The sequence below is a fragment of the Cricetulus griseus genome, chromosome 2 (assembly GCF_003668045.3).
Source record: "Cricetulus griseus strain 17A/GY chromosome 2, alternate assembly CriGri-PICRH-1.0, whole genome shotgun sequence".
NCBI lineage: Eukaryota > Metazoa > Chordata > Mammalia > Rodentia > Cricetidae > Cricetulus > Cricetulus griseus.
Window position 1 is genome coordinate 169,477,609 of NC_048595.1, and position 13,984 is coordinate 169,491,592.

At 37.9% G+C, this 13,984-nt stretch overlaps 1 protein-coding gene across 1 annotated transcript in view; it reads left to right on the top strand.

The window, feature by feature from the left end:
* Rab27b (RAB27B, member RAS oncogene family) overlaps window positions 1-13,984 on the top strand; it is a 64,246-nt gene that overhangs the window by 33,398 nt on the left and 16,864 nt on the right. The window contains exons 2-3 of the mRNA XM_027402647.2: window positions 12,015-12,186; window positions 13,661-13,746. Coding sequence (XP_027258448.1) covers window positions 12,034-12,186; window positions 13,661-13,746 — 239 coding nt within the window. The 5' untranslated portion in view covers window positions 12,015-12,033. The remainder of the gene's footprint in view (window positions 1-12,014; window positions 12,187-13,660; window positions 13,747-13,984) is intronic.

A 13,984-nucleotide genomic window follows, 5' to 3' on the forward strand; every position in this document is an offset into this window, starting at 1 on the left:
AAAGGTTCCAGGTCCCTAGGAATTGCAGTTGTGAGCACCCAGGTGGTACTTTGAGCTGAACCAAACTCAGGTTCTCTGGAGGAGCAACAAGTGATCTTCACTACTGAGCCATCTCTCCAGCCCCATATGTTTAAGAATTGTTACATAATGTTGTTGCATTTAACTAAACTTTATCTTCAGGTTTTGTTCTTTCTGATTTTGGATTCTTCTTTGAGAAGAAGGATGACAGGTATGAACAGTGAAGAGAAATCTTTTTTCAGTTTTAGCACAAATTAAACAAAAATACAATTCAAGATTCCACTAGGAATCTTTTCATAAGTGTACTTACATCATACTGTGCTTACCAAACCCACAACCAGCTACTCCCCATATGAAAGCTAATACACTGGGATTGAAAATTGATGGGAGGGGTTTATTTCAGGCCCAGCAACCCAAGAAGATGAGGAGAAACTACTGGTTTCCAAACAAGGACCACCATAGAGAACTTGGCACAGGAGTGCTTTCCTTCTTGGGAAGGCTGTATTCAGAGTGAGGTCTTTCTCAGAGCACCATGTCTCTTTTTTTCCCCCAGAATATAAAGGTAACAGAGGACCTCTGTTTTCTGTTTGTAACCCATATCATTTGTAGATGAACAGGATGCATTAGTTCCCTGAAAATTAACATTAAAATTTCAATTAAAAATGCCAAAATACTGTGTCCCTGAATCATGCTATCTGAAGACCATCAGATGTTTTATATTCTGAAGGCTGAAGAATAATTCCTGGTGAAGGGGTTTGGGGACCATGTTTATTGAGTTCACTTTGTTGCAAGAGTTGGTACAAGAGTTAGTGTCTTGGTCCACAGGGCTGGCTGTTTTTGGAATTTGTGATGCTGGGGAAAAGAGAGGCTGAAGTATAAACTAAGGAATTTTCAACTAAACCAGAAATCAAAGACATTCACTCCAACAATGGTGTTATGGCTGCACCACACACACTTTAAAACATTTCACAAGGTCTGCCAGGAAAAACTGTCATTAGCCAACAAACTTTTTACCAGCCCCCAAGTTAAAGAATGTGGTAGTGTTGAGAATCACACTGTCTTGTTAGACAGTCAGAACCCTGGCAGGTTGATTGAGAAACCACAATGCCACTTTATTCTCTTTTTCTGAACTTTAAAATGTGCCAAGCAGCCCAACAGGCCCCCAGAGCTGTGGCTCTGGGTGTTAGTGAGAGTTTACCCCACCACGAGCAACTGGGACTGAATGTGACAAAGACTGTATTATAGATGTTGGTTACAGGAAAGGGTTATGTGAGTTTAAAGTATGGTTAGTTGACTGGGTTACTGCTAAGACATAATCAGTGGTCTCAGTAACACTGTCGTCAGTAATTGGAAGACAATTATCTGGAGTCAGAGCTCCAGCAACCTCCTGAGTGGCTGAAACAATCTTGTGTTTCTAAAGTAGAAGTCAAAGCAGCAGTTTAAAATGCAGCTTATGTCCATATCACCTTTGTTCTGAGAAATTTTCTGGCTTTATTTTAGACTAAAAATAATCAAATCAGTACTGGTTAATGGTTTTTGTGTGTTTATTATCTTAGGCTCATACTCCAAAATTTTTATGGCTCCCAATTTCTTGGGAAGAGAGGAGTGAACAAAAATTCAGGGTACCAGAATATCCAGGCAGACATTGTATATACCCACAACTGCAGATAAATAGCTCTAGGACAAAGGGCTATGTAATTCACCATGTGATTAGAAAATGTCTACAATCATACTTCTAAACACAGAGATACACGCTAATGCCTGCCTCACACTGAAGCAATCCAGTCAACATGTAATTCTGGATATTCAACTTCACCAAACCAGGCCACATTGAAACCAAGTCTCCCACACTGGGGACATGTCCTGCCCCAAGACCAATGTACTCCTTTCAACTTGCTTTTACCCCTTTGCCTCCTCAAACTCCAGCTCTCATCTCGCCTACTTGAGAAAGTATTCATTCAACCCCCATACCATCCCCATATGAGTGTTTCTCTCCTTTGGATTCTGCTCAGTCTCAGGGCTCCAAATTTCCTGAAGGAGAATGCATGCCAAATAAAATATCTGACAAAGGGTTCTCCCTACCCAGGTTAGGATTAAGAGGTGTATGCAGTAATCATCACTTTCTCATTACCGTTAGATCATACATGTTTCAAAAATAAAATTCAGACCCATAAATTTCATTTAACCTAAGATCTACAGAATGTAGAAAGAGCCACTGTGAGATTAGCATTTCCTTTGCTGTCACTCCAGTCCCTGTGGATGGACTCCCTCCACCCCAGTACTCATTACTCACAAAATGCCTGTGAAATATCAGCTAAAACAATAGCCAGTAAATGCTATCTTCCTGAGTAATTCTGGGAAGCTTTATCCTTCTTATTCTTAGAATGTCATAGCTACATGAGCTATCTAAATTTATTTTTGAATGTGAAATTTTAATAATATAACCATCTTATTTTCATAGCTCTCTGCCCCCCCCCCCGACTCCATAGAAGCTATATAGTTAGGCTTTGTCATATTGCAGAGGCAGTTGTGGTATATATTTTAAATATAATGCCTTTTGCAAATAATTAAGCAAAACAGAAGTCTGCATGACTTCCTCAGTGCAGTAGCCTGCTAGCAAATGAGCCTAATTTTCAACATTATTACATTAATATTTGAAAAGTTAGTAAAAGATCTTAATAAACAAATGTGGAAGGAGGAGACTGGGAAGATTTTGATCACAGTATACATCTTAAGAGAGATGTTTAAGAACACTATTGTGTAACATGGTTACTATGGTTAATAATAACAGTTTATATATTTAAATTTTTAATTTATGCATATGGGTATCTTGTCTGCATGTGTGTCCATGCACTATGTGTTTGCCTGGTGTGCAAAAAGGTCAAAAAAGGGCATCAGATCCCTTGGATTGGAATCACATACAATTTTCAGCCTCCAGGTAGCTGCTAGGAACTAAAACTGGCTTTGCTGGAAAAGCAGCTGGTGCTCTTAACCATGGAGCTATCTCTGCAGCCCCACAACGCATATCTTTAACAGTTGCTAAAAGTGATTTTGAAATACTCTCATTAGAAACATAAAGATAATTACATGAGTCAATGCATGTTAATTAGCTCCATTTAGCCATTTCACAATGTACACATATCTCAAAATATGTCATACATAATAATTCTGTGCCATTTTTATTTGTCAATTTAAAGATAAAGCATGTAGCACTGACTTTCCGACACCTTGGTGGAGCACTTGCTTAGCATTCATGAAGCCTAAGTTCAATACTCAGCACCAAGAAATAACTGTTTCAGAGCAAGAAGATAGCTTTGATTTGAAGCTGTATCTCTTCTTTTTCGATTAATGATATTCTAAAAGTAGAAGCTTCACTTTACATTGTAAGTTTAATGTCTTTTCATTTATGATATGATTCAGCAGCAAAGAAAGATGGATCATCCGGCTCATAGTGGGTGGCATTTCCTTACCAGAATTCAGATCTGCTTGCACAGTAGGGGCCATAATGCCTTGGGCAGAAGGGGCTTCTCAAAGCAGACAGATCTGAGAGTGGCTAAGTTGGGAAACCCATTTTCTGGTCTGTGACTGACTTGGAGAGCACTGGGTCTACATACATCCTATTGCTTCTATAATGATTACTCCTCTCATACTATCACTACCCTTTTTCTGTCTTGAAAGAAATATATGGGATAGATACTTTGTAGATTCCCAAGGAATTTACTCTTTTGTAATGTTTTGTTTTGTTTTGTCTCTACTGGGAGTCGGAGTTTAAAGAACACAGTACAACTTTTCTTTCTTTTTTCTTAAAGTACAGCTGACTTCTTTAGCATTAATGAGTCATGCAGCCCACTAACCAAGCAAGCAAATAAGCTTTCCAAAAGGTTCAATATTCTAAATGTTTCAAAAGTCCTGGAAGCTTGGTTTGTTAAAGGGAGAAGTTTATGTGACACCTTCTGTACATGCATTTTGAATGAGTGGTTATTATGTTTAAGAATCTGGCTCCCCTTTTCCGTGGAAACAAAGCTTAGGCTATCTGAGAGCAACTATGGGTCTTTGGGCACCATGTCAAGGGAATGGCAACAATAGTTTTCATCAGAAGAAGCCATCAGTCAATGCCTGTGCACCAAGATTAGAGAATCACAATCAAGTGGAGGAAATTGCTTAAAACCATAACAGGATCAAGTTAGATAAACCAACTCCTTTCTTTTCCTGTCATTTTTTTCTACACTGGTTGGGCTGCGTGAAGGAGTCATGTGTTTTCAACTATCCAAAGCAATCATGGGGTTTCACCTTTTTCTGTCATTTCTACGCATGGCTCAAGGTGAACCGCGCTGGTGAGGACAGATGGCTCCATCTCAGCGACTGCCCTGTGCTGCCCAAGCAGAGCATTAGCCTCTATGTTCCAGAGTCAGCTTACAAAGATTCTAAAAGATTCTAAAAGTAGCTTCCCAGGGAAGCTTGGAGGTTTGAATCTAAACTCCACAGAGAATACTGGTGATCAGACCCACTAGGGACAGACATACTCTATCGTGTCTATGCTCAGCCTGCTTTCCAGTGTTGCTTGACCTCAGTGAGATTCCAACTCAACATCTCTGTCTAAGACTCAAGTGTCCTGATCCTTGCAAGTATTTGCACAGAGGATCGCTTATGAAGTCCTGACAAATTAAAAAAAAAAAAACTAAACCATCTTATTTGTGATAATAAAATAGAGAATATACATTACACAGGCCATTTGCATTGGGTTTTGGGTGGGTGTTTTTCTTTGAATATGCATGAAAATTACTAGCAAGTTATTGCATTGTAAGTAAAGATGCATGCATTTAGCTAGGTCAAAAGTTACTTGAAAAATAAAATAATATTTATGATTTTAGACTTTTGATAAATGGTGTTATTGACATATCTGCAACAGAATAAGCCTTTTGAAGCACTTACTTCAGTGGTTTTAGTATATCTATGAAGTTATTACAATGTCACTTTCTAAACCCAGGAAATTTTCACTGAAGTTCATACTCAATAGCCATTACTCACAGTTTTTGTTTTCCCAAGTTCCTGATAAACTGTCTCTGTGAATTTTTTTCAGGATCTTTCATATAAACAGAATTATAAAGTATGTGGCCTTTTGCTTCCTGCTTCTTGCACCCAATATTTTCAAGTTTTCTGTGTGGTAATGTCATGCATACATACCTCATTCCTTTTTCTGACTAAATGGCCATTCATCATGGACATACCACGTTTCATGTACACACCCAATAGGTGACCACTTGGTTTTCTTCCAGTTTGGAATAATTTATGCTATGAGCATCTGTGTATGAATTTGTGTATACCCCTACAATTTTCCTTTTTAATGCCAGATCTGTTCATAGTCCAAAGTAAGAAATTACATCAGGTAAAAATCACCTAATAATGGATTTTTTTCATATAAGTTAAAATGCCTGAAAATGCAATAATAAATATTCTTCTCAAAAATGATCCAAGTGTGATTAAAATTAAACACTGAAAAATGGACAGATTGATCTTTGCCTTTGCCTTCATCAATACATTAAACTTAATAACAAGCTCAATAAAAACGTATTTAATTTTTTGGGAATTGGTAATTATGGTGGTTTGGACAAAAATGGTCCCCAAAGGCTCATTGGGAGTGGCACTGTTAGAAGGTGTGGCCTTGTTGGAGTAGGTATGGTCTTGTTATAGGAAGTGTGTTGTAGATGGAAACTTTCTGTCTCACCAGGTCCCGCAGTCCTTTAGTTCCAAAGAAATACACAGAAACTTATATTAAATATAAACTGTTTGGACAATGGATCAGGCTTCTTCTTTGGCTAGGTCTCTCTTAATTATTAACCCATTTCTATTAATCTATATATCTCCACTTTTCCTTGGCTTACCAGTAATGCCGGGACCTCTTGTTTTCTCAGTAGCTACACGGAGTCTCCCTCTGGTGACTCCTTCTCTGTCTTCCCTCCTCCCAGAATTCTCCTTGCCTCATAGCCGTGCCTACTTCCTGCCTGGATACTGGCCAATCAACATTTATTCATCAACCAATAAGAGAAACATATGTTCACAGCATATAGAAAGACATCTGTGAGTGGGCTTTGAGGTGTCAGATGCTCAAGCCATGCCAAGTATCTTAATCTCTGCCTGCTGATCCTGATGTAGAACTCTCAGCTGCCTCTCCTATACCATGTCTGCCTGTGCACTGCCATGCTTCCCACCATAATGATGATGTACCAAACCTCTGAACTGTAAGCCAGCCCCCCCCCAATGCTTCCCTTTATAAGAGTTGCCATGCTATGGTGTCACTTCACAGCAATAGAAACCTAAGACAGTGAGTGTATAAAATTTCAAAGCATTTCCTTTCTATTGTTGTGATAAACATCATGTCTCAAAGCAACTTGGGAAGGAAAGGGTTTATTTTATATTATACTTCCAAGTAATAGCCCATTGTGTAGGGAAATCAGGGCAGGAGATGGAGGCTGGAACCTCAAGCAGGGACTTATACAGAGACCATGGAAGAACACTGCTTGCAGGCTTTCTCTTCATTGCTCCTTCACCTTGCATTTTCATACAATGTAGAACCATATGACCAGGGGTACCTTCTTCCACAGTGGGTTGGGCCATCCAATACTAATCATTAATTAAGAAAGTGCTCCACAGATATGCCTGCAGTCTGATAGAGGCAATTCTTAATTAAAGTTTTCTCTCCTTGAATGATTCTAGTCTAGTTTGTTTTAAATTGACACCTAACCAACACAATGCTATAAAACTAAATCAAACCTAAAGGACACTTTAGAAAAAAATTTGCAGAGTAAAAAGAAATTGACTTACAAATGAGTTTAATATGTGCAAATAATGGTACAATTTCAATATAAATGTATGCTTGCTAAGCCTCTCTGTTGGAATTTCTAGCCTTTATTGCAAGCAGAAGCCAAGTTGCAGATCTTAATGAATTATTAGTTTATTATATTATAGCCCCTGATCACAGATAAAATAAAATACATCCATTTGCTTTTTTCAAATAGATAAATTCACTCCTGTTACGGTCAGTCATTGTGGTTCATTTATGTTGACAGAGACATATATATTCAGTCTGAACCTTTGGTATAGGCTCACATTCATTAATCCTAAGCAGTTTTTTAAACTGAAATAAAAATGAATTTTGAGAAACCTTTCTAGCATTAAAATTATGCTGTAGAATCCGCTAAATAAAATGTATCTTTTAAAAGGGGCTTCTCCTTCAAAGCATATTTCTGTTCCATTAATTCATAGGCTAGATGCCAAGTTGTTTGGCCATCCATAATTTGACTCCAACATTCTGGATACAAATGTGCCTCTGGAAATGAATGCTTTGAGATCAGTTAGAACCCCTTTGGCTATCATTCAGGCTAACACAGTCTATGAGAGTTTCACAAGTCAACATATATCTGCCAGAAACCCCACACAGCCAACCAAATAGAGTTTAGTGAAGAAAGGGTAAATGGCCATCAATCCCTGACAGCCTTATATGGAAATGATCTACACTGAGTGTAAATGACATTGTGCATGCTTTATTATCTTACGATTTTAAAATTTCCGATGCATCTTGAGAGTCTTCAACTGTGTGTCTGTGTCTGTGTGTGTCTGTGTGTGCATGTGTGTTCCCAACAGTGACAGATCTCCTGGAGTTGGAATTACAGGAATTGGTTAGCTTTCAGATGTGGGTGCTGGGATCTAAACTCTGGTCCTCTGATAGAAGGAGTAAGTGCTCTTTGATCCTCAGATCCAGCTACAGATTTCTTTAACTCTTGCACTTAAAATAAAGAGCAAATTCAGGACTCTAGCTGCAAAGTACCACAATGACCATTAATCTAAATGTCCATCTCACAAAGAGAATGGAATCCATGTGCTGAATTTAGAAGGAACCCATTTTTATCAACTGCTCACAAAATTAGTCAAGAAATTTTTGCTTTAGAGTGGAGGATCACACGTAAAAATATTCATTTACCAACAAATATTCTCTGAGTTCTTTTTTGCAACATTGTCCTGGGCTCTGAATCTAGCAATAGACAAAGTGTGGATGGGATTGGGCTCTACAACTCTGCATTTTGATTGGTTTGGTTTTCTGTAGTGATCTGTCTCGTGGAACGATGTTTCCTTGATGAAGATTGGAGACTATCTTATCTGTTGGTATTCTATTTCTAATTATAGTAAATGAGGGGAAGTCATGGGATTTGGCTCAGTTGGAAATCAGTAGTCTGTCCTGAAAGCCTAGCATCCTTTGTGGATTGACTTCACATCTGAACACTGAGGTCCAGGTGATTATTTGCTTTTATTGCTGACTTTCAGACTCTGCAGAAGTGATGGGAGTAATGTATTTTAGATATTTTTCCTTCTCTTACTTCCCCTTGCTGTCCCATGAAGGACTCTGAGCAGAGCATCCAATCTTCTGTATCTCTATATTCTTGGCTCTGTGGCATAGCTGTGGAAAACATTACAGTCTTTTGACTTTTTGTCTGCTTTAGACCAGTAGAACCGAGAAATGACAAGATTACCAAAAATAAACAATGTTGTTAAAATTTTCAGTTTTTTCATCCTTTCCAGATAAATTTCTATCCTATTTCTTAGAAAAAGAGATCTTGCCAAGGCGTTGTTTTTCTTTGTACTGCTGTGTTTACCTGACAGGGAAAGAACATTTATATCCATCATTTTAGGACTCAGAAAATAATGTGGTAATTAAAAGAGAAGTGAACCAAATACATCCCAGAGGTACAGATATGAATGTATATATAAAAATAAATGAAAGAGAACAGAATATTAATATTTTCAAGAGAAACTTAAAATAAACCATCTAAGTTTTATTTTAATAGGTCAGAGAGCACATTGGAACCACTAAGTAAATGTTTTCCACAGTGCTAGGACTTGTGGTCATTTTATATGGTATTTGTGTCAAATGTCAGAGTGTGTCCAGCACTCTTCATTTGTAGAGCAGAGGCAATGTGGGCCACAGTGAAACTATTCCCTGGTAGCTGGTACTGCTCACCTCAGATTAGATCTTAACTTCAGGCAGCCCTGGTATTTCCCCAGGCAGGATGTATACAATGAACAGAGGATACATTGGCTACCAGTCAGGAACACATGTTCGGTCATGTAGTTGGAAAGTAGTTAAGAGCTTCCTAGTGTAAGAGGGAAGTAAGATTCCAATGCAGTAGTTCCCTGGTTCTCACCCAGTCTAGATCCTTGCTGTGCTGTAAAGATTGCATATTAGTTTATCTTTCTCTAAGGAATACTACAGTTCATAAAGGCTACTGCTTTGAGTTATCAAGCACAGAGGTAATTCCACTCGTTTATCAATCATGTCCTAGTTTGGAAATCCATGTTTTCATTATCTTGTTTGTTTTTTGTGGTTTTATGCTAAATTAATTTTATTTTTAGAGAGAGAATCTTTTATATCCCAGGCTGGCCTCAAACTTACTACACAGCCTGAAATGGTCTTGAACTTCTGATCCTCCCAACTCTACCTTCCCAGTGCTGGGATTACAAGCATGTATGATTGCAGCAAGTTTTATGCAGGCCCAAGGTTTTATTTATCTCAGGCAAGCACTTGACCAATTGAGCTACACCCTCAGGTGTCCTTGAGTTCATTCTCACCTTTTAAGTTCTTTCAAGCTTTGCCAGAAGCTGGATTGTGAAGTATATCTTTTGGGGTTTCATCTTTGTGCTCAACATCCATATGCTGATGGATTTCATTGGATTTGTCTGAGATTTAGTCTTTCCTATGACTGTCAACAATAAAGTGAAATAATAGAGGAAATCCAAGCAAAAATTAGATCATACTGATACACCACTTTAACTCCATCCTTTTCATTTTTCCAGGGAACCATGGTACCTTCCATCTTTACTTTCTCTTTAGGCAGTCCATAGCTCCAGTTCTGTCCCTCTACAGCTTAGACCCAGGAAAGACTGTGGCAGTAGTCACCTTTATCGTAGAATAAATTTAAGTCCTCCTTTTTCCCAGAAAAAAATGAGCAGGCTGATAGTAAAATTATACTTACAGGGAACATGGAGAGATATTAATTCAGTCAGGTATCAGGGAGCATCACTCTGCTTGGGTACCAGGTGGCTCAAAGACCAGTAGTAGATTCAACTATAACACTCTGAAAAGATATTTAGAGCCATCAAGTTTAGGATTTGATAGGTTGAGGCAGTCACCCATGTGACAGGTATCTCCAAGAGGAATCTGGTGTCTGTGGTTGAGCATGTCCTTTTGTTAAGGAAGGCTAGCTGCTGATGGTTGCACATGATTTCTAAGCCATGACTGTATGTTATCTAGATAGTTCATAAAGAAAATAAAAAGTGTTTATAGTCAGACTTGGCAGGTTCTACTCAGTGATGAAGGCAAATTACAAGGGAGGAAAATTTAAGGACAACAATATTAATTATCCTATTTCAAAAAGATTCTTTAATGAAAGAAACACACATTCATAGTCAACTTAGTCCTATTTAGCAGAAGCAATATAGTTTGGATTCAAGGAATTGGTTATATTTAAAATATATGAATCTCTAAAGCAATTTAATGATTATTAATTATTGTATAAGTAACTCATTATCTTCATCAATTATTTTACCCAAAGACATAAAGTCTTTCATCTTGGACTACTAATTAAAATGGCAAAGTAAAAACATTTTGGGTTATGTTTATGTACATATAAATCATGTGTATTTTCTTCTATTCAGTTGCTTAGTGGAGGTTTGAAAGGAACCCAGCTTTTCACTCATGCAGGCATGTGTGTGACATACACTGAGCTATGACCTTATCCTTTCTCTTAGTTTGTTAACATATTCAGGTGAAGTTGCCCAGAAGAAAATTAAAGTTATCCTCCTGCCTCAGATTCCTAAATAACTGGAATTATATAGGCCTATACCACCTATATTGTATTTTCGGAAAATTACTAGAATGTTTTAACTCATCTAATACGCTGTTTTTGAAATGTAATTTTAATCAATGCAGATTAGACTGTCTTAAAGAATATAATAGCTGCTGGGTCTTCATAAATAGGAAACTCTTCTTTTCACATAATGGAACAATGTTTTCCATGTTAACAATATCTTCACAGGCCTCCCTCTTTGTTGTAGGATAGAACAAACACATTCCTGTGACCTATGAATCAGAAAGTAGTAGCAAATCTCAAATCATCGTGGGAACTTCACACGATGGTGTGAATAGAGGATGGTGTCATTCGGATGAGTGTGCTGGTCACCTTGGAATAGCCCCTGGAGATGCACTTGTCTTAGCTTAGGACTGGTCCACAGTCACAGTCATCATGGCTTCAGGAAGGAGGGGGTCTGTGCACTGGAAGAAAGAATGGATGCTGTTGCTCACCCAGGCAGGAGGTGTATTACTGGAATAGCTGAAACATGCCTCTGCTTCTCTTTAGAGACCTGAGAATCACTGCTGTGTAACTCAACACAGATTCATGGAGAACAGAGGCCTCCTTGTTCCGGGAAGATAGATTTGTAACAGTTGCTGCTGCAGGATTTCACATCAGTGTTTTCAGGGGCATCATGCTAGTTGTTAAATTCTTAAGACTAAAAAGGAATATTGTGTATGGATATAATAGACGGTTTCTCCTTCATCATTAGATGTAAACCGTCCCAACTTCTTCATTCTGCATGCAATCACTTTCTACCTTTGCTGCTTCATTCCCAATGGAGTTTCTGTTCTCATATCTCCCTCCTCTCTGGAGTACCACACTGCTAGTCAATGTTTTGGAAACAAATGTCCTTGACTTTTTGACTATTATTGTGGTGCTAATGTCTGTTTTACAAATGCTTGGTATCATGTGCCATGTTGTAAGGTAACAAAATGGCAGGTGTACCCTCACACTTGAAGCTACTTTGACCAAGTTATTTCAGAATTTTGGAACATTTGACATTAATGTCATTCATTAAATGTATGATGTATTCTGATGGCAAACAGAGGAAATCAACTTTAGCTGTATCATATTTTCTCTTCTCCTGTGCAGGCCCACCAAGACCACCACTATGACTGATGGAGATTATGATTATCTAATTAAACTCCTGGCCCTTGGAGACTCAGGAGTAGGGAAGACAACATTTCTTTATAGATACACAGACAATAAATTCAATCCTAAATTCATCACTACAGTGGGAATAGATTTCCGGGAAAAACGTGTGGTAAGTTTTTAACTACACTGTTAACCTTATTACCTCTTCTTTTGTATCAAATAAGAATTGAGGAATTGTGTTTATTACACTTCAAAGTGTCTGTTTTTTATCACATGAAACTCATAACTTCAGAATGTTATTTATTACATTTTCAACTGCCAGTAACATTTTGATAGAAAAATATTGAGTGACACTATCTGTCTTCAGAAGTACACAAGACAACCAAAATAAATGAGTTGTTGAGTTTGTGGATAATGTGTTTTTCTGTGAATTCTTAAGGAATCTTTCAAATTTTTCGTTTATTAAAGTACTGGTAGTATTAATTCACTAGTCTGAGGTAAATTTCTTAGTATTCACTTCCTTACTCCTAACAAAGAGGTTAAAAGTATGATTGGCAAAGAGCTGGAACATGAAATTTGTAAGTTCTTGGTGAGTTTTTATTTATGTGTAGCCTCAGCCATCAATCACTGGCTTGTTAGGAACAGAATGTGAGACCCATCCATGCTATTTTCCATGATAAGGGAGCTTAAGTGAGAATCACAACACCACTTCTCCTATGCTAGACACTAATGACAGGAAGGAGGATATTGTGACATGTGAGGCATGTAGCATAGGCACATAAGCTTAGCCAGATTTCCTGCCACCCATGGTATTCTTGACTGCCAAGATCACTGTGACTTCCAGTTGATGTCACAAATCCCAAAGGGAAATGCTTGGTGGAAAGCCACTGCATGAAAAGTTGAATCGCTTCCTATGCCTTAGCTGAGAGCCAGTAGACGACTGTGGGCAGCTCTACTTCCAGCAACTCCAGGATTCTTCTGACTTCTCCCCTTAGCAATGCCTACCAACCTAGATAGAAATCTTGTAAAAATGTAGAGCATTTCCACTAATCTGTGATCACTATCTACAAAGGCTCTCTAAAGGAGAGGCCAAAAGACAGAGGATGAAATGTCCCAACATAACCCACTGAGAAATTCTGTGTACATCATCTACCCAAGTCATTTTGAAAATTAGTCCTAGGCTAAAAAGTACTCAGGTACTTGTAAAGCAAATTTCATTTAAAATGGTTTTCCGATTTGTAATTTTATTTAAGTTTATTACAACTGCAAAATAGAAAAGGATTACAGTCTGAATTTGTCAAAATAATATTTTTTTTTAAAAAAGACTCAGAAGTTTAAATGAAAAGTTGGTTGTTTGAACCTAGGGTTTTCGTCCTAATCTGATGTCTGCTGCCTCCATGAGGAAATGACAGAAGGTGTCTAATTTAAGTTTGCAGTATGCTTAAACTGTGTTGGAAATCATACTGTGCTTGACATTTAAAAGTGAGATATATGTGATACTTGGGGGAAAATAAAGCAAATATTTAATCTGCACTATGAACTTTGATTATAGTAATCAACGAAAACATTCTGAGTGAACCCAGAGAACTACAATGTTGACAAAACCCAAAGCAATAGTAACTTGAGAGGATTGTGTTTTTCAGGTTTACAACACACAAGGAGTAGATGGATCTTCAGGGAAAGCATTTAAGGTTCACCTGCAGCTTTGGGACACAGCTGGACAAGAGCGGTAACAAGAAATTCTTTATTTCTAGCTACCTGTAACTCAGAAAACATTGAAAAGTGAATGTCGTCTAGGAACCTCAAAATAAATGATGTCCAACTTTTCTACCAATTTCCAAATAGATAGCAATGACCAATGTTGCAGTTCATTCCTATAACCTTAGTACCCAGGAATCTGAGGCAGGAGGATTACTTCAAGTTTGAGGCCAGTCTGGGCTACAATATGAGAGTAACTTTGTCTCAAA